Source organism: Podarcis filfolensis (genome assembly GCF_964270895.1).
Source record: "Podarcis filfolensis genome assembly, chromosome: 18".
Lineage (NCBI taxonomy): Eukaryota > Metazoa > Chordata > Lepidosauria > Squamata > Lacertidae > Podarcis > Podarcis filfolensis.
The window spans coordinates 6,344,024-6,363,224 of NC_139622.1; the positions used below are offsets into that span (position 1 = coordinate 6,344,024).

General features: G+C 48.7%; 2 protein-coding genes across 2 annotated transcripts in view; one reads left to right on the plus strand and one right to left on the minus strand.

Annotated features, from left to right (window-relative positions):
* TNFAIP8L1 (TNF alpha induced protein 8 like 1) overlaps positions 1–19,201 on the minus strand; it is a 155,847-nt gene that overhangs the window by 104,137 nt on the left and 32,509 nt on the right. The gene's annotated exons all lie outside the window — the stretch shown is intronic.
* On the plus strand, positions 342–16,643 carry LOC310753477 (procathepsin L-like). The gene is made up of 8 exons (XM_083594824.1): positions 342–587; positions 2,985–3,122; positions 7,296–7,418; positions 8,319–8,474; positions 11,236–11,460; positions 11,555–11,714; positions 13,086–13,200; positions 16,343–16,643. The coding sequence occupies exons 2-8, from the start codon at positions 2,994–2,996 to the stop codon at positions 16,440–16,442; spliced, it is 1,008 nt and encodes a 335-aa protein (XP_083450950.1). The 5' UTR covers positions 342–587; positions 2,985–2,993; the 3' UTR covers positions 16,443–16,643.

The following is a 19,201-nucleotide window of genomic DNA, read 5'->3' on the forward strand; positions in this document are numbered from 1 at the left end:
GGAGAGGTTTGATCTTCTTGCAGTCCATGGGACTCTCAAGAGTCTCCTCCAGCACAATGCTGAACTAGATGGACCAAATGCACCCCATCGTCTCTCGAGACAGACAGGTGCCAACGACACCAACAAGAGGAAGGCAGCTCTCTAGCTGATCTGCTGGGGCTGGGAAGGGGAAGCAGGTATACTGGGCCATGAAAACCCCTGTGACCGCCGAGAGATTTCACCAGCTGCATTGCCCACGCGGCAAAGATGTTTTCTTTAAACTGCTAGGGCAATGCAAAACTTCCCCCTTTCGTTTTTCTTAGAAACGAAAATCTGCAAGCTGTAGAGTTTTAAGTTTGCTGAGCCCAGCGACCCAACCTTTCCACTGGCGACTTTTCTTCTTGTGACAAAGTCTCGCCGTTCCATCCCCGAGATGTTGTGGTTTCTTTGGGGGGTGGGATGAGAGCTCCAATAGATATGTCGTTGGCAAGGACTTTATAAAGCCTCTTTATAAAAGGCGGCTCTGCATTTTCGTCTTCCTCTTTCATGGAGAAGCGCAGAGAGGTTCAAACAAGAAGCTTTCTTTAAATCCTTCAGTGGAGAGAGAGGTAAGATTTGTGTGAGAGGGGCCAAAGTAATTTGGGGGGAGGGCGGGGGTAGGATCAGACTGCCATGCATACCTTTGGGCTCTGTCCAAAGACTAACATCTACTGTCTGCTTCGACCTTAACACAGCCAATTATCATCTTTCCCTGCAAAACAGTGCTGTGAAGTTAGAGAGGATGTTGTTGTTTAGTCATGTCCGACTTTTCGTGACCCCCTGGACCAGAGCACGCCAGGCACTCCTGTCTTCCACTGCCTCCCGCAGTTTGGTCAAACTCATGCTGGTAGCTTCGAGAACACTGTCCAACCATCTCGTCCTCTGTCGTCCCCTTCTCCTTCTGCCCTCCATCTTTCCCAGCATCAGGGTCTTCTCCAGGGAGTCTTCTCTCCTCATGAGGTGGCCAAAGTATTGGAGCCTCAGCTTCACGATCTGTCCTTCCAGTGAGCACTCAGGGCTGATTTCCTTAAGAATGGATAGGTTTGTTCTTCTTGCAGTCCAGGGGACTCTCAAGAGTCTCCTCCAGCACCATAAGTCAAAAGCATCCATTCTTTGGTGATCAGCCTTCTTTATGGTCCAGCTCTCACTTCCATACATCACTACTGGGAAAACCATAGCTTTTACTATACGGACCTTTGTTGGCAAGGTGATGTCTCTACTTTTTAAGATGCTGTCTAGGGAGGATAGATTTGCAATTAATGCAGCCCTGAATCTCCTGCTTTGGTTGTTGTTGGTTTTTTTAAATAAAAATTATCATCCACACAGTCACAAAAACAAATTAACCGAAAAAGCCTTGAAAACAAAAACGCAAAATAAATAGCAGAAACAAAAGTGCCAGGCTTAATCCGTTCCAGAAGTCCATTTGACTTCCGAAATGTTCAAAAACCAAGGCGCAGCTTCTGATTGGTGCAGGCGCCCCGGAAACAATAGCCGACAGCCGCATCGGACGTTCGGCTTCTAAAAAACGTTCAAAAACTGGAACGTTTCCAGGTTTTCGGCGTTTGGGAACCAAGGCGTTTGAGAACCCAAGGTACCACTGTACTGAACATGGCAAGGATGCTTCTAGAGAGGTTCTGCTACTGATGTTGCCAGAAGTTTGCCTTTATTTTACCGGAGCAGATCCCTAGTCCAGTGGGAACCAGCACTGGGAATTTGGGGAAAGCTGCCACAGAAGCACAGTAGCTAAAAGTTCACCATGGGGATACGGACAGGCCATAGCTCAGCGACAGAGCATCCGCTGGTTCAATCCTCGCTGCCATCTCCTGGAGAGGGGCTGCCTGCCAGTGCAGACAGTGCTGAGCTCAATGGACCAATGGCAGGGACAGACTCTGGTAATAGGAGACCCCGAAGGGAGTACAAAATTTCCTCCAAAAATATTTCTTATTTTCATTTCATTTCGGCACATTTGCTTTTTTAATGGATCTTCTCAGTAGGTACCTGTATAAATATAGTGGGTTTTTTAAAATTAAAAAAAAAACATTGTTATTCCTAGACAATGCACAAAAGGGACATTTAAGCAGTGCTTTTTCTTCTGTGACTGAGAAAGTCTGGGCTCGTGTACATGGAATCTTACAGAGGTGGATTTAGGGGAGTACAATACATACATATACATATACATACATACATATATATATATATATATATATATATATATATATATATATAATATAATATATAAATATATATATTTTAAAAATTTTCTGTTTTACAATTTGAAGTACTCATTTTTACATCCTTAAGTTTTCCATGCCTTCCCTTCCTCTCTTTCCATGGTTCATTTTGCACAACATAAACCCCTGCGTATTTTACATAAACTAAACCATTCAGTATTCCATTATTACATCCATCCAAACTTATTTACACTGTTGAATTTATCTTAATGATGCCCACGTTTTCAAATAAACACAGTCCCCCCCCATATATTTAATAAACGTTTTCCAATCTTCTCTAAATGTATGTTCTTCTTGTTCTCTTATTCTATATATGTTAGGTCCGCAAGCTGCGCATATTCCATCAGTTTCAGTTGCCATTCTTCTTTGGCTGGGACCTCACTCGTTTTCCATTTTTGGGCTAACAAAACATGGGCCACAGTAGTGGCATACGTAAATAACCTTTTTTGACACCTGGGAATTTCCGTCTGAGTTATTCCCCCCAAAAAGAACTCTGCTTTTTGGGGGGAAAGTACATTTAAACATTTTTTTTCAGTTCGTTATGAATTGTTTCCCAATATTCTTTTACCCTTTTACAGGTCCACCACATGTGGCTATATTATTATTCCTATTTTGCACCCCCTTGGCTCAGTGACCAGTGTAGGAGAACGGCCCGCACTGCCCTAAATCTGGCACTGCCAATCTTCTAACTTGGCACAAGGCAACTGCTTATGACTCTAGGTATTGCTTTCCTAGGTAAAAAACATGCTTCCGATCTCGGCGATGGCACTGACTGGACTGGTCCTGCTGAGGACTGTCAGTGCAGTGCAGGATCCGACCCTGGACAAAGCCTGGGGAGACTGGAAGAGAGCCCATTCTAAAGAATACAGCGAGGTGAGTTTTCTCTGGCATGGCTAAGACTGGCAGTCTCTTCGCGCCTCTGAAATTCCGGCACCTTGGGAATCCGTGTGCCCCCAAGCATGTGCAGAGTGCCATTCCAGAGAAGAAGAAGAAAAAGAAAAAGAAGAAGAAGGAGAAGGGGAATAATTTGTTATTTATACCGTCCCATCTGGCTGGGTTTCCCCAGCCACTCTGTGCGGCTTCGAGCAGAATATTAAAATACAATGATTCAACAAATATTTAAAGCTTCCCTAAACAGGGCTGCCTTCAGATGCCTTCTAAACGTCAGATAGTTGTTTGTTTCCTTGACATCTGGTGTTCCACAGGGCGGGTGCCACCACCGAGAAGGCCCTCTGCCTGGTTCCCTGTAACTTCACTTCTCGCAGGGAGGGAACCGCCAGAAGGCCCTCGGAGCTGGACCTCATTGTGGGGGTGGATGGGGGTGGAGACACTCCTTCAGATATACTGGGCTGAGGCCGTTTTAAAGGTCAGCACCAACACTTTGAATTGTGCCCGGAAACGTACTGGGAGCCAATGTAGGTCTTTCAGGACCGGTGTTATATGGTCTCGGCAGCCGCTCCCAGTCACCAGTCTAGCTGCCGCATTCTGGATTAGTTGTTGTTTCCGGGTCACCTTCAAAGGTAGCTCCACGTAGAGCGCATGGCAGTAGTCCAAGTGGGAGATAACTAGAGCATGCACCACTCTGGCAAGACAGTGCGCAGGCAGGGAGGGTCTCAGCCTGCGTACCAGATGGACCTGGTAGACAGCTGCCCTGGACACAGAACTGACCTGTGCCTCCATGGACAGCTGTGAGTCCAAAATGACTCCCAGGCTTTGCACCTGGTTCTTCAGAGGCACAGTTACCCCATTCAGGACCAGGGAGTCCCCCCCACCTGCCCGCCCCCTGTCCCCCCAAAACAGTACTCCTTTCTTGTCAGGATTCTACCTCAATCCGTTAGCCGCCATCCATCCTCCAACCACCTCCAGACACTCACACAGGACCTTCACCACCTTGTGATTTAAAAGAGAGGTAGAACAAGACACAAGGGGGAAGCAGCTCTCTGTATCGGCATAGGAAATGCCTTTCCGGCTCTGTAGAAGTCACAATCCGATACAGGTCTACTCAAAAGTAACTTGGTAAGGCTTAATCCCAGGGAAGAAAGTATTTCTTCAGACTGCACATATCAGGAAGTAGAGCCAGCCACCAACTTGCATACATTCCAACATTTATCTAATGAATTTAGGGATAATAATAATAATACAGTGGTATCTCAGGTTAATAATAATAATAATAATAGTAATAATAATAATTTATTATTTGTACCCCGCCCATCTGGCTGGGTTTCCCCAGCCACTCAGGGCAGCTTCCACAGAAACCAAAAATACAGTAAAATCACACGTTAAAAACTTCCCTGAACAGGGCTGCCTTAAGATGTCTTCTGAATGTCAGGTAGTTGTTTATCTCTTTGACATCTGCTGGGAGGGTGTTCCATAGGGCGGGCGCCACCACCGAGAAGGCCCTCTGCCTGGTTCCCTGTAGCTTTGCTTCTCGCAATGAGGGAACCACCAGAAGGCCCTCGGCGCTGGATCTCAGCGTCCGGGCAGAACGATGGGTACTTAAGTACTTAATTCGTTCCGGAGGTTCGTACTTAACCTGAAACTGTTCTTAACCTGAAGCACCACTTTAGCTAATGGGGCCTCCTGCTGCTGCCGCGCCGCCGGAGCAAGATTTCTGTTCTCACCCTGAAGCAAAGTTCTTAACCTGAAGCACTATTCCTGGCTTAGTGGAGTGTGTAACCTGAAGCGTATGTAACCCGAAGCGTATGTAACCCGAGGTACGACTGTAATAATAATAATAATAATAATAATAATAATAATAGTTATTTTATTTATGCTCTGCCCATCAGACTGGGTTGCCCCAGCCACTCTGGGTGGTTTCCAACATATATTAAAACATTAAACGTTAAAAAATCCGTCCCTATCCAGGGCTGCCTTCAGGTGTCTTCCAAAGGTTGAATCATGCATGTTTACGCCCGCTTTTCTCGAATGAGTCCATTTCTGTACACACCGGTTGTTTGGAGAGCTGCATTGCCGAAATTCAGGGAAGTGGAAATTTTGCAGGACAGCAGAGTTTCGGCTCACATCTCAATTCGAGAAGTGCAAATGAGCCAGTTTCCTCATTTAAGTGCGTCAAATTCCCCCTCCATCTCTGCTACTAACACTACTTCTTGAGAGGAGGGGAGAATTCAAGGGCCATATCGATTCCAAACTCTTTCTTTCTTGTTTGGCGATCCCTCGTAGCTGAGTAAGATTGTCTTCCATGAACACGGTCTTAACAGTGAGTCCGTAATTTTGGATCCCCACGTCCTTCCACAGTGGGATGTATGTTTCTGGGTGGGAGTTGATCACGGTGAGGGTTTGCCAAGTGTGCCTTCCTCTTAGCACGTTTCTCCCTTGTGTCCTGAGTTCGAGTGTCTTGAAAAGCCCACAACACCTTTGGTAAAGGCTGTTCTCCAACTGGAGCGCTCGCAGGCAAGTGTTTCCCAGTTGCTGGTGTTTATGCTACATTTTTTAATATTTGCCTTGAGACAGTCTTTAAACCTCTTTTGTTGACCACCAGCATTACGCTTTCCATTTTTAAGTTCGGAATAGAGTACAGTGGTACCTCAGGTTACATACGCTTCAGGTTACATACACTTCAGGTTACAGACTCCGCTAACCCAGAAATAGTGCTTCAGGTTAAGAACTTTGCTTCAGGATGAGAACAGAAATCAGGCTCCGGCGGTGTGGCGGCAGCAGGAGGCCCCATTAGCTAAAGTTGTGCCTCAGGTTAAGAACAGTTTCAGGTTAAGTACGGACCTCCGGAACGAATTAAGTACTTAACCCGAGGTACCACTGTAGTTGCTTTGGAAGACGATCATCAGGCATCTGCACAACCTGACCAGTCCAACGAAGTTGATGTTGAAGAATCATTGCTTCAACACGGGTGATCTTTGCTTCTTCCAGTACACTGACATTTGTTCGCCTGTCTTCCCAAGTGATGTGTAAAAAATTTCGGAGACACCGTTGATGGAATCTTTCGAGGAGTTGGAGACGGCGTTTGTAAGTGGTCCATGTTTCACAAGCATACAGTGAAGTTGGTAGTGCAACAGCTTTGCAAACAAGCGTTTTGGTTTCCCTGCGAATGTCCCGGGTCCTCAAACACTCTGCACTTCAATCGGGAGAAAGCTACTGTCAAGGCTGCCCAAGGTCCCAGCTCACAAAGGACCAACGCTGCTTTGTTGTTAAATACAAAAGGCTTTATTGAAGTTCAGTTTCACTTCCAGAGCCGCAGCGCGCAGCCCCACGTCTCAACTGTCAGACCGCTGATGCTCCGTCTGAGTCTCCTCCCCCTGTACACCAATTTAAGACCCTCGCCTTGCTCCACCTTTTCCGCTGCTCCTTCCTCCTCTGGGTCCGCCTGCCCGCCGGGGTCTTGCCCTTCCTAGCCTCTTCTGACGCTGATTCCCCTGAGCCTTCTCCCTCCCTCCGGCGGGCTTTAGGAGCTGGTTCCCCATCCGGGTCTCCTGCTGTCCCGCGCGCCTGTACATTTGAACTTGGCGCGCGCGCCCAGCCAGCAGTTTTCCTCCTAACCGTTTCACTGCTGCTGCTGTCACTGCTTCCCCCTTCGGGTGGGCTAGCTGCAACTGACCTCCCCTCCATTCCCCCACTCTCCGATGGAGGCGTGGTCAGCCCTGACTCACCTCCTCTGCCAGCTGGAGGGGACGCTGGCCCTGACACATGTGACTCTTCCCCCCCACTACGCTCTGGTGGGGAAACTGGTCCCGATCCTCCACTGCTGCTTTGGGGTTCCCCTCTGGCTCCTTGTTTCTGGTGCGTCCCCCCTGGGACCCCCCTTGCCCTGACCATAGGCGCCCCCTTCTGGGAATCTTCTGATTCGCTGGAGAAGCTCATGGAATCTCTCGGGCCACTGTCATACTCCCCTACGCTTCCCTCGGATTCTTCCCCTTCGCTCTCCAATTCCTCTCTCCCCAGTGCTCCTGCTCCTGATTCCCTGACAGCTGTGCTCGCAGAGCTCAGGCAATGCTGGATTTTGGCAAGCCCACTCGCCACGACGAGGTGATGATCCAGCGAGTGAGTCCAAACCCTTTATTGGGTTCCTTGCAGGAGGAAGAACTTTTCCGGAGGGCTGTGTGGGAGAAGAATCTACAGATGATTGAAGAGCACAACTTAGAAGCTTCCCAGGGGATGCACACCTATGAGCTGGGCATGAATCACCTTGGTGACTTGGTAAGTGGTCCGTTGTCGGGGTCAGGTGGGATTGCTATGAGGAATTATGAACATATGGAGCAAGCCATTGTGTCCACAATGAAAGCATTGCGTTGACTGGGCTTGAGTCATTTGACATGATTTCTGATCGAATCCCACAAACCTCTGCCGTTTTCTTTCTTTGCCTGACAGGCACATAAAAGCATTCTAAAAACACAGACTGGTTGCTTCACCAGGCATCCTGAGCCATAAAGATAGTAGGTAACTTTGATGTAGATTGTGTTAATCTTTAGGTAGATCTTAAGGGCCAGGAAAAGAGTTCACAAGGAGATGGTAAATACCAGCTTTCATTGCCATCCTTCCTTTCCTGTTTATGACCTCAGGGATTTGCTAAATGCATTCCGCATTCCTCCTTGATTCCTGTTTTATTTACTTGGACATGTAAAGTAAAGGTAAAGGGACCCCTGACCATTAGGTCCAGTCGTGGCCGACTCTGGGGTTGCGGCGCTCATCTCGCTTTACTGGCCGAGAGAGCCAGCGTACAGCTTCCGGGTCATGTGGCCAGCAGGACTAAGCCGCTTCTGGCGAACCAGAGCAGCGCACGGAAACGCCGTTTACCTTCCCGCCAGAGCGGGAATTCAATTAAGTGTTTTAAATTTGTTGTTAGCCGCCCTGAGCCTGGTTTTCTGAACTCGGAAGGGTGAGGTATAAATAAAAATTATTATTTATTATTATTAGCTTTTTTTGCTGCTGCTTCACACCGTGGGCTCATGTTAAGCTTTTGGTCCAGTACGATGCTCATATCCTTTTCTTAGGGAGAAAGAAAGCGACTCCTGGCCACCCACCGCTCAGGCCACAAGCCAACAGCATCTCTAAGGGGAGGAAATAAGCTTTGATGTGGACTCTGCTTTTCTTCCCCAGACGCGAGAAGAGTTTAACCAAAAGCTGAATGGCTTCCGTTCGGACATAGCTGAAGAAAATGGTGACGAGGTCCTTTTCGAAGATACTGACGCCCATGAGACACCCAAGCATGTAGACTGGCGCACCAAAGGTTATGTCACCCCCATAAAAGACCAGGTGAGTTGGCAGCAAATTGGGAGTGTTCAACTTGGAACTGGGAGCCTGGGGTTCAAATGCTCTTACCATGTGTCGGTCACTTGTTACCTCCCAGCTTGCCTTACCCTCACAGGGCTTTTGTGCGGAGAGAGAGGAGGCCGGGCCTCATCCTGCAATAGTGCTGGTGCCTGCCCCCCAATACTGTTGTTGTTGTTTAGTCGTTTAGTCGTGTCCGCCTCTTCGTGACACCCTGGACCAGAGCATGCCAGGCACTCCTGTCTTCCACTGCCTCCCGCAGTTTGGTCAAACTCATGCTGGTAGCTTCGAGAACACTGTCCCACCATCTCGTCCTCTGTCGTCCCCTTCTCCTTGTGCCCTCCATCTTTCCCAACATCAGGGTCTTTTCCAGGGAGTCTTCTCTTCTCATGAGGTGGCCAAAGTACTGGAGCCTCAGCTTCAGGATCTGTCCTTCCAGGGAGCACTCAGGGCTGATTTCCTTCAGAATGGAGAGGTTGGATCTTCATGCAGCCCATGGGACTCTCAAGAGTCTCCTCCATCACCAGAATTCAAAAGCATCCATTCTTTGGCGATCAGCCTTCTTTACGGTCCAGCTCTCACTTCCATACATCACTACTGGGAAAACCATGACTTTAACTATACAGATTGTGTTGTATTGTTGGCAATACAAAGGTCCGTATAGTCCCCAATACTAGATCTTCCTAATTCTCAGCTGGCCTTCCCAGCTGATGGTCTCAGTCTTACAGGGCTTCCTTTGTGCCCAGTATTGAGTGTCCACAAACGTTTAGTTTCCACAGTTAAGGACAAGCACTTTAAATGGATTTATAACTTCCAAGGTGATGGTGTTTTCTGGGGAGAGAGCGAGCACAAAAAGGTTAATAGACAAAAAATAATAATAGTGTGCTCTTGGGAATCAAATCACCTTCTATAATTCTATCGACCAAAACTTTTAATATATCGTATTTTTTGCTCTACAAGACTCACTTTTTCCCTCCTAAAAAGTAACGGGAAATGTGTGTGCGTCTTATGGAGCGAATGCAGGCTGCGCAGCTATCCCAGAAGCCACAACAGCAAGAGGGATTGCTGCTTTCACTGCACAGCGATCCCTCTTGCTGTTCTGGGTTCTGAGATTCAGAATATTTCTTTTCTTGTTTTCCTCCTCCAAAAACTAGGTGCGTCTTGTGGTCTGGTGCGTCTTATAGAGCGAAAAATACGGTACCAATTCTAGTATACTGTTAAGTTTCCTACAAAAGACTTGTAGTATGTTCCCTATAAGCTAATTCGAATGTTTAACTAACTTCCCCTAAAACCTGTGTGGCGGCACTGAGAGGATGCGCTGACGCCATATATTTAAAGTCTGAATTGAGATCGATCTTAACCTGTCATGGCCAGCTGATTAGTGGAAAAAATGCTATTCATCCATCCATCAGGAGCTGTGAACAGTTCTGCAAACCCAATATCAATAGGGACAGCTAATTGTGGATCTGGGAAATTCACAAATGTCCTTTAGTAATCTGAAATAGTAATTTGTGGTATAATTGAGCAGCCCTGGGAGACCAGAAAATTACAGTTGTTATGTATTCAGTGGTCTGTGTTTGCCTGAGCTTGAGTCTGGACTAAGGATTCTGAGCTCCTGTGTTCTGATTCGATACTTGATGTCCAATCACAGAACATTTCGGGATTTGGGCCTCTGCCGTTGGCCCTTGAACCCTGAGTCGTGATTCGCAGCTTGGAAGTTTAGACAGCCAATCACGTTGGGAGTGGGAGTGCCCCAGGCTTCCAGGAATGTATATAAGTGGTTGCTTTGCCCCAGTTTCCCAGTTATGTACTTCAATAAAGGTTCTTGCTGTTATCGCTGTGTCTTGCCTTGTCGGAACCCAATAATAATAATAATAATAATAATAATAATAATAATAATAATTTATTATTTATACCCCGCCCATCTGGCTGAGTCTCCCCAGCCACTCTGGGCGGCTCCCAATCACATGTTAAAAACAATATAGCATTAAATATTAAAAGCTTCCCTAAACAGGGCTGCCTTCAGATGTCTTTTAAAGATAGGATAACTGCTTATTTCCTTGACATCTGAAGAGAGGGTGTTCCACAGGGTGGGTGCCACTACCGAGAAGGCCCTTTGTCTGGATCCCTGTAACCTCACTTCTTGCAATGAGGGAACTGCCAGAAGGCCCTCGGTGCTGGACCTCAGTGTCCGGGCTGAATAATGGGGTTGTAGACACTCTTTTAGGTATACAGAACCGAGGCCATTTAGGGCTTTAAAGGTCAGCACCAACACTTTGAATTGTGCTCGGAAACGTACTGGGAGCCAATGCAGATCTTTCAGGACCGGTGTTATGTGGTCCCGGCGGCCACTCCCAGTCACCAGTCTAGCTGCCGCATTCTGGATTAATTGCAGTTTCTGAGTCACCTTCAAAGGTAGCCCCACGTAGAGTGCATTGCAGTAGCCCAAGCGGGAGATAACCAGAGCATGCACCACTCTGGCAAGACAGTGCGCAGGCAGGGAGGGTCTCAGCCTGCGTACCAGGTGGAGCTGGTAGACAGCTGCCCTGGACACAGAATTGACCTGCGCCTCCATGGACAGCTGTGAGTCCAAAATGACTCCCAGGCTGCACACCTGGTCCTTCAGGGGCACAGTTACCCCATTCAGGACCATTCAGGACCTACACTTCAACAGTACCCCTAGGAGGGGTGGCCCCTAACCCAGATCCCGGCTGCTGGATCAAGCAGCTTCCCATTTTCCTTGCAGGGCGATTGTGGGTCTTGCTGGGCGTTCAGCGCCACCGGTGCCCTGGAAGGCTTGCATTATAAGAAGACTCGCAAGCTGGTCTCGCTGAGCGAACAGAACCTCGTCGACTGCTCCTGGAAGCAGGGAAACCAAGGGTGCAATGGAGGGTACATGAACTGGGCCTTCAAGTACGTCTGGCTTAACAAGGGGATCAACTCTGAGAGGGCCTATCCCTACGAGGCCGAGGTAATGTGGGAGCAGGGACCTGCCGTTCTGCGACCGTGGGGCGCGGGCCGACGCTCAGCCAAAGCTCACGTCCCCAATGGCTCTGTCTTGGCAGGATGGGCCCTGTCGGTTCAACGCCTCCGACCGAGCAGCAACGTGCACTTCTAGGGTCAAGATCCCGAAGAGGAACGAGACAGCCCTGGCGCGGGCTGTGGCAAAGGTGGGCCCCGTTTCCGTCGCGGTGGACGCAAGTACCTTTATGTTCTACAAGTCGGGTAAGTTAACGTTTCTTGATAGGAAGACAGGCTGTGCTCCCATCCTTATGTTGTAGCCTGTCAGACCTTTCCCATTGGTTGCGTCTGCGTTGCTCCCGGGAGGGAGGAAGGGAGTCAAGAGACACTGAGGTTGGTTCAGAGAAAGAGTTTATTTCTGCTTTCCGAAGCAGCAGAAAGGCACTACATGATTGGTTCGCAGCAAGCACACTTAAAGAGCAGTTACATACAGCCTATATGTCCCCTTTCCCCCTCCCCAGGAATCCAGCCTCATGAGTCTGTACACGTGAGTTTGCATCCTTGAGCATGAATAGAAATTGTTTCTGTACTCTTACCTGGCACTCCTGGCGCCATTCCCGGGGTCTGTGCGTCAGCGTGGTCAGGAAAGTTACAACCGGTAAGATAAATTGGATGCGCCATCCCGTCTCTACTCGGGACTGACAAGGCCATCTATTACGCCTTCATGGACTGATAAAGGAGAAGACTTTGTTTATTCAGCTGCTTTGTGTTATACAGCTCAAGCTAATGCATTTTAGCTAATTAATCCTCAAAGAAAGAATTTGGGAAGTTTTGGGGCCTAATTGGGGTGACTGCACAGTCAGGTTTGGGTAACCTGTCCCTTCAATGTCCTGGTGGATCAGATCAGCAATAACTCACAAGGTGCCAGTGAAGTTGACGCTTTATTCAAAAAAACAAAACAGCTCAGGAGTCGTGAGCACAACATCTCTTCCCAGCAGGTGAGGAACTTGCGAGGACTTAAGGCTCCCTAAATCTCCTCCTCAAGTAATCTGAGATTTCTTCGCAGTGTCTCTCTTTGCTCCTCCCTCTTCATACCTCTTCTGGTCCTGTGAGACCAGCATGGAGGGGAGCTGGTTGCAGCAGCTTCACTCAAGGAGGGAGAGAGGGGCTTTTTCCAGGGACTTGAGCACGAGCCAGGGAGGGGACTCGCGTCATTCTCTGTTTTGCACCCCTGTCCCCCCACCACTAGGGACGCAGGTGGCGCTGTGGGTTAAACCACAGAGCCTAGGACTTGCCGATCAGAAGGTCGGCGGTTCAAATCCCCACAACGGGGTGAGCTCCTGTTGCTCAGTCCCTGCTCCTGCAAACCTAGCAGTTCGAAAGCGCGTCAAAGTGCAAGTAGATAAATAGGTACTGCTCTGGCGGGAAGGTAAACTGTGTTTCCATGCGCTGCTCTGGTTCGCCAGAAGCAGCTTAGTCATGCTGGCCACATGACCCGGAAGCTGTACGCCGGCTCCCTCGGCCAGTAAAGCGAGACGAGCGCCGCAACCCCAGAGTCGGCCACGACTGGACCTAACGGTCAGGGGTCCCTTTACCTTTTACACCTACCACTACCGGCAACTCTTCCTCCATCAGGAATCTTTCACCACAAGGACTGTGAACAGATGTTGAATCACGGCATGTTGGCAGTTGGCTATGGCACCGTCAAAGGAGATAAGAAGGTTAAGGATTATTGGATCCTGAAGAACAGGTGAGAAAAGGTGGCTAAGAGGATAGAGCAGGGAAAACCACATAGGTCACACTTAGGTCTTTGGGGCAAAGAGGCAAGATGGAAACGAGGGACATAGAAAGATTCCCGAAACCGAGCCAGACCATTGGTTCATCTAGCATACTCAGTACTGCATACACTGACCGGCAGCATCTCTCCAGGGCTAACAACAACAACAACAATTTATTGTTTATACCCCGCCCATCTGTCTGGGTTTCCCCAGTCACTCTGGGCAGCTTCCAACAGAATATTAAAATACAATAATCTATTAAACACCAAAAGCTTCCCTAAACAGGGCTGCCTTCAGATGTCTTCTAAAAGTCTGGTAGTTGTTTTTCTCTTTGACATCTGGTGGGAGGGCGTTCCACAGGGAGGGCGTCACCACCAAGAAGACCCTCTGCCTGGTTCCCTGTAACTTGGCTTCTCGCAATGAGGGAACCGCCAGAAGGCCCTCGGTGCTGGACCTCAGCGTCCGGGCGGAACGATGGGGGTGAAGACGCTCCTTCAGGTATACTGGACCGAGGCCGTTTAGGGCTTTAAAGGTCAACACCAACACTTTGAATTGTGCTCGGAAATGTACTGGGAACCAATGCAGATCTCTCAGAACTGGTGTAATGTGGCCACTCCCAGTCACCAGTCTAGCTGCCGCATCCTGGATTAATTGCAGTTTCCGGGTCACCTTCAAAGTTAGCCCCAAGTAGAGCATGTTGCAGTAGTCCAAGCGGGAGATAACTAGAGCACAGCCTCATTTCAATGGAAACTCAAATCAAAAACTTTTTTGAAAACGTCAAGTCTTCACCAAGAAAATGTCAAGTCTTCACCTAGGCTAACTTTCCAGACTGGTCCTACATGGGCCAGAAAAAAGCCAGGGAAGTCCCCAGATAGGAGTTCCATCACAGGAGGATGATCTGCCCCTTCATCTCTGGGCAAGCGAGTTCTTGCGTCTCTGAACGCAGGCTGCATATAGCTGCCTCGTGACGCCGCCGGGGGTTCCCCTCTGTGTGCAACCCGGCCGTTGTGACAGCTGGCATTTTCGCAGTTCAACCCCCTGCAATTCAGGAAACCACAACTAAGGAATCTCTGGCAGGTGGCCCATCAAACCTGTTTGGAAACCTGCAGCGAAGGAGAGTCCCCGGTCCACAAACACACACACGGTGAGGGAAATAAGTATTTGACCCCCTGCTAAATTTGCCCGTTTGCCCTCTGACGAAGGGATGAACCAGTCCATAATTTTAATGGTAGGTTTATTGTAAGCTGTGAGAAACAGAACCTCTGACTTTTGTCTTCTGGGTTTCCTGTTGTCATTCTGTCTCTCACAGCTACAATAACCAAACCTACCATTAAAATTATGGACTGGCCATTTCTTCGTCAGAGGGCAAAGGGGCAAATGAAGCAGGGGATCAAATACCGTATTTTTCGCAGCATAGGACGCACCGGACAATAGGATGCACCTTGTTTTAGAGGGGGGAGAACAAGGGGAAAAAAATTCCCCCTCTCTGCCCAGCGCCCCTTCAGCGAAGTGGCAGGAGTCGCTGCGCAGAGAGGGGGAGAATTTCCCCCCTCTAAAACAAGATGCTGTTCAAGGTGCGTTCAGTCGCCTTCAGGCGGCTACCTTGGAAGCCTGGAGAGAGGGGTCGGTGCACACCGACCCCTCTCACTCTACAGGCTTCAGGTTCCTTTCGACCTGCTCTTTGGGGCTGGCGGGGGGAAGCCCACCACCGGCCCCAAAGAACAGGTCGGGGAGCAGCGGAAAGCTTCTATGGCTTCTTTAGCCCCGCACGCACTCTCCCAGCTGGAGAGGTGGCGCGGGTTAAAGAGGCTGCTGCCATAGCCGCGCGTCACCTCTCCAGCCGGGAGAGGGTCGCGGGGCTATGGCGTCTTCGCTCCATAGGACGCACACACATTTCCCCTTCACTTTTGAAGGGGAAAAAGTGCGTCCTATAGAGCGAAAAATACGGTACCCCCCCCTCACTGTACGTGGTTTTTGTTCCTTTCTGCCGGTTTCGAATAAAAATCCGAAAGACCGCCCTGTATTTTAAAAAGGCAGGATGAATGGAAACCGCATATATACAGTGAGGAAAGAAAGTATTTGATCCCCTGCTAAATTTTGCCCGTTTGCCCTCTGACGAAGAAATGACCAGTCCATAATTTTAATGATGTGTGCAAACCTGGTGGGAACATCTACAGGGAACATCTGACCTCTGTAATTGCCAACAAGGGTTTTGCCACCAAGTACTAAGTCCTCTTTTGCAAAGGGATCAAATACTTACCATATTTTTCGCTCTATAAGACGCACCAGACCACAAGACGCACCTAGTTTTTGGAGGAGGAAAACAAGAAAAAAACTATTCTGAATCTCAGAAGCCAGAACAGCAAGAGGGATTGCTGCGCAGCGAAAGCAGCGATCCCTCTCCCTGTTCTGGCTTCTGGGATAGCTGCGCAGCCTGCATTCGCTCCATAAGACGCTCACACATTTCCCCTTACTTTATAGGAGGGGAAAAGTGAGTCTTATAGAGCAAAAAATACGGTATTTCGCTCATTATAATGCACATCAATCTCTTGACTTTTGTCTTCTGGGTTTCTGGGGGGGGAGGTTCCTGTTGTCTCTCACAGCTACAATAAACCTACCATTAAAATTATGGACTGGCCATTTCTTCGTCAAGAGGGCAAACGGGCAAATTTAGCAGGGGATCAAATACTTCCCTGCCCCCTCGCTGTAGTTAAGAGCCTGAAGGCCTAACGAACAAGAAATGCTTTGGCCTGGTACCTAAAGTTATGTAATGATGGTGGAAAGAATCATGGGAACTGTAGTTTTTTTTCAAAGGGTGCCGGGAACCGTCACTCTGCGAGTGATCTCCTTAACAACTCTTCAGCACCCTTAAAAAAACCCACAGCTCCCAGGATTCTTTGGGGGGGAAGCCTTGATGGCTTGAAACGGTGCTTTAAATGTGTGGCGAACTTCTTGGGAGTTACAGCGCCACTTGTTTGCGTAGCCCTGCCTCCTTCATTTGCATACCCCTGCCCCTTCATTTGCATAGCAGCACCCAGACTCCCGTTAGACTTATCGCCCCGCTGGAACAATTTGTTGCAGAGGCTCTCACCTGTTCTTCTTACCTTCCCACAGCTGGTCTGAAACTTGGGGCGAAAAGGGCTACATGCGACTCGCCAAAGGCTGCCACAATCAATGCGGCGTAGCGAGTGACGCCAGCTACCCCACTCTGTGACCTGCTGCGTGGGGCCATTATCTCTTCTTCCAGATTATTTCCCTGGTTTCAGGAACGACGACGAGCCGCCGGGCTGCTTTGAGGCGTCCCAACAGGGGAGGCGTGAAGCTCTGGACGTTCTGCTTGCAAATTTGCCCCGAGAGCAAATTATACAGGAAGGCATAACATAACAAAATAAAAAATAAATTCTGCACATATTAAGACAGGCTTGAGTGAATGTGTGTTCTAGAGAGGCTTGCATTTGGCTAGAACCAGTGTTAAACTTCTATTTAAAGAAGAAATCCAGGCAAACCTTTTACAGCTGTTTTAATGGTTTTTAGCATCCCTGTTTGGGACACGGGTGGCACTGTGGGTTAAACCACAGAGCCTAGGACTTGCTCATCAGAAGGTCGGCGGTTTGAATCCCTGTGACAGGGTGAGCTCCCGTTGCTCAGTCCCTGCTCCTGCCAACCTAGCAGTTAGAAAGCACGTCAAAGTGCAAGTAGATAAATAGGTACCGCTCCGGCGGGAAGGTAAACGGCGTTTCCGTGCGCTGCTCTGGTTTACCAGAAGCGGCTTAGTCCTGCTGGCCACATGACCCGGAAGCTGTACGCCGGCTCCCTCGGCCAATAAAGCGAGATGAGCGCCGCAACCCCAGAATCTGCCACGACTGGACCTAATGATCAGCGGTCCCCTTTACCAGCATCCTTGTTGTGCAGCCGTTAAACTCCCAGTCTTCACAAACTAGGTCAAACTAGGACGAGACAGACTTGGGTTCAAATCCTCCATGGGCCATCAAGCTCACTGGGTGACTGTGGGCTAACCACTCTCTCCTAACCCACCTCACAAGGTTGTTGTGGAGAGGGCTGATGCATGTACTCCCATCTCCTTGGAGGGAAAGATCAGATATACATAATGATAATCATAATAAATTATTTACAGCCCGCCCATCTGGCCGGGTTTCCCCAGCCACTCTGGGCGGCTCCCAACAGAATATTAAAAATATGATAAAACATCAAACATTAAAAACTTCCCTAAACAGGGCTGCCGTCAGATGTCTTCAAAAAGTCGGGTAGTCGTTTATCTCCTTGACATCTGGCGGGAGGGCGTTCCACAGGGCGGGCACCACTACCAAGAAGGCCCTCTGCCTGGTTTCCTGTAACCTCACTTCTCACTGTGATGGAACCGCCAGAAGGCCCTCGGAGCTGGATTTCAGTGTCCGGGTTCAATGGTGGGGGTGGAGACGCTCTTCCAGGTATACTGGGCCATTTAGGCCTTTCAAGGTTAGCACCAACCCTTTGAATTGTGCTCGGAAACGTACTGGGAGCCAATGTAGGTCTTTCAGGACTGGTGTTATATGGTCTCGGCGGCCGCTCCCAGTCGCACAGAGATAAACCAACATAAATTGTCCAAAATAGAAGCAGTCATGTCTGAATTGGCTCTTGCTGTCTCCAGCCTGTACAGGGAGAGGAAGAAAACCAGCTGTCTTTCTGATTGCATTCCCTGGGTAGCCAAGCCATTCCTTGAGAACACTTTACACCTCCTTATTCCAGCAGCCTTTTGTGAAAGAACATACTGTATATATCCTTGTACCATAACAAAACAGTCCATGCAACTTAATTCATTTCTCTGCCAAACGTTCCATCATTTGGAACCCTGAGAACAGTTCTGGTTGCCGTATGTTTTATTTTTTTTGTGCTTTAAAATGAAAATCTTCAAATACGGGGCAGGCTGGCACTGGACCTTAATGTACTGTTTTCTACCACCCATCTTCAGCCTCTAGAACAGGACAGGTAGACGAATCCAAATAAACAATCATCACTAATAAAAGCTGATCTATTGCTATTTTGGGGGGGGGGCAGAAGAAAATCTTACACACATGCCCAGCCCCCATACATTCAAAGTACATGGATTCCCTAGGAAACTATCTTTTGTTTTGTTTAGTCGTGTCCGACTCTTCGTGACCCCCTGGACCAGAGCATGCCAGGCACTCCTGTCTTCCACTGCCTCCCGCAGTTTGGTCAAACTCATGCTGGTTAGCTTCGCGAACACTATCCAACCATCTCGTCCTCTGTCGTCCCCTTCTCCTTCTGCCCTCCATCTTTCCCAACATCAGGGTCTTTTCCAGGGAGTCTTCTCTTCTCATGAGGTGGCCAAAGTCTTGGAGCCTCAGCTTCAGGATCTGTCCTTCCAGTGAGCACTCAGGGCTGATTTCCTTCAGAACGGATCGGTTTGATCTTCTTGCAGTCCATGGGACTCTCAAGAGTCTCCTCCAGCACCAGAATTCAAAAGCATCCATTCTTCGGCAATCAGCCTTCTTTATGGTCCAGCTCTCACTTCCATACATCACTGCTGGGAAAACCATAGCTTGAACTATACGGACCTTTGTTGGCAAGGTGATGTCTCTGCTTTTTAAGATGCTGTCTAGGTTTGTCATTGCTTTTCTCCCAAGAAGCAGGCGTCTTTTAATTTCGTGGCTGCTGTCACCATGTGCCGTGATCATGGAGCCCAAGAAAGTAAAATCTCTCACTCCCTCCATTTCTTCCCCTTCTATTTGCCAGGAGGTGATGGGACCAGTGGCCATGATCTTCGTTTTTTTGATGTTGAGCTTCAGACCATATTTTGCGCTCTCCTCTTTCACCTTCATTAAAAGGTTCTTTAATTCCTCCTCACTTTCTGCCATCAGTGTTGTGTCATCTGCATATCTGAGGTTGTTGCTATTCCTTCCGGCAATCTTAATTCCGGTTTGGGATTCAGGGCTGCAATTCCGATTGCAGAAG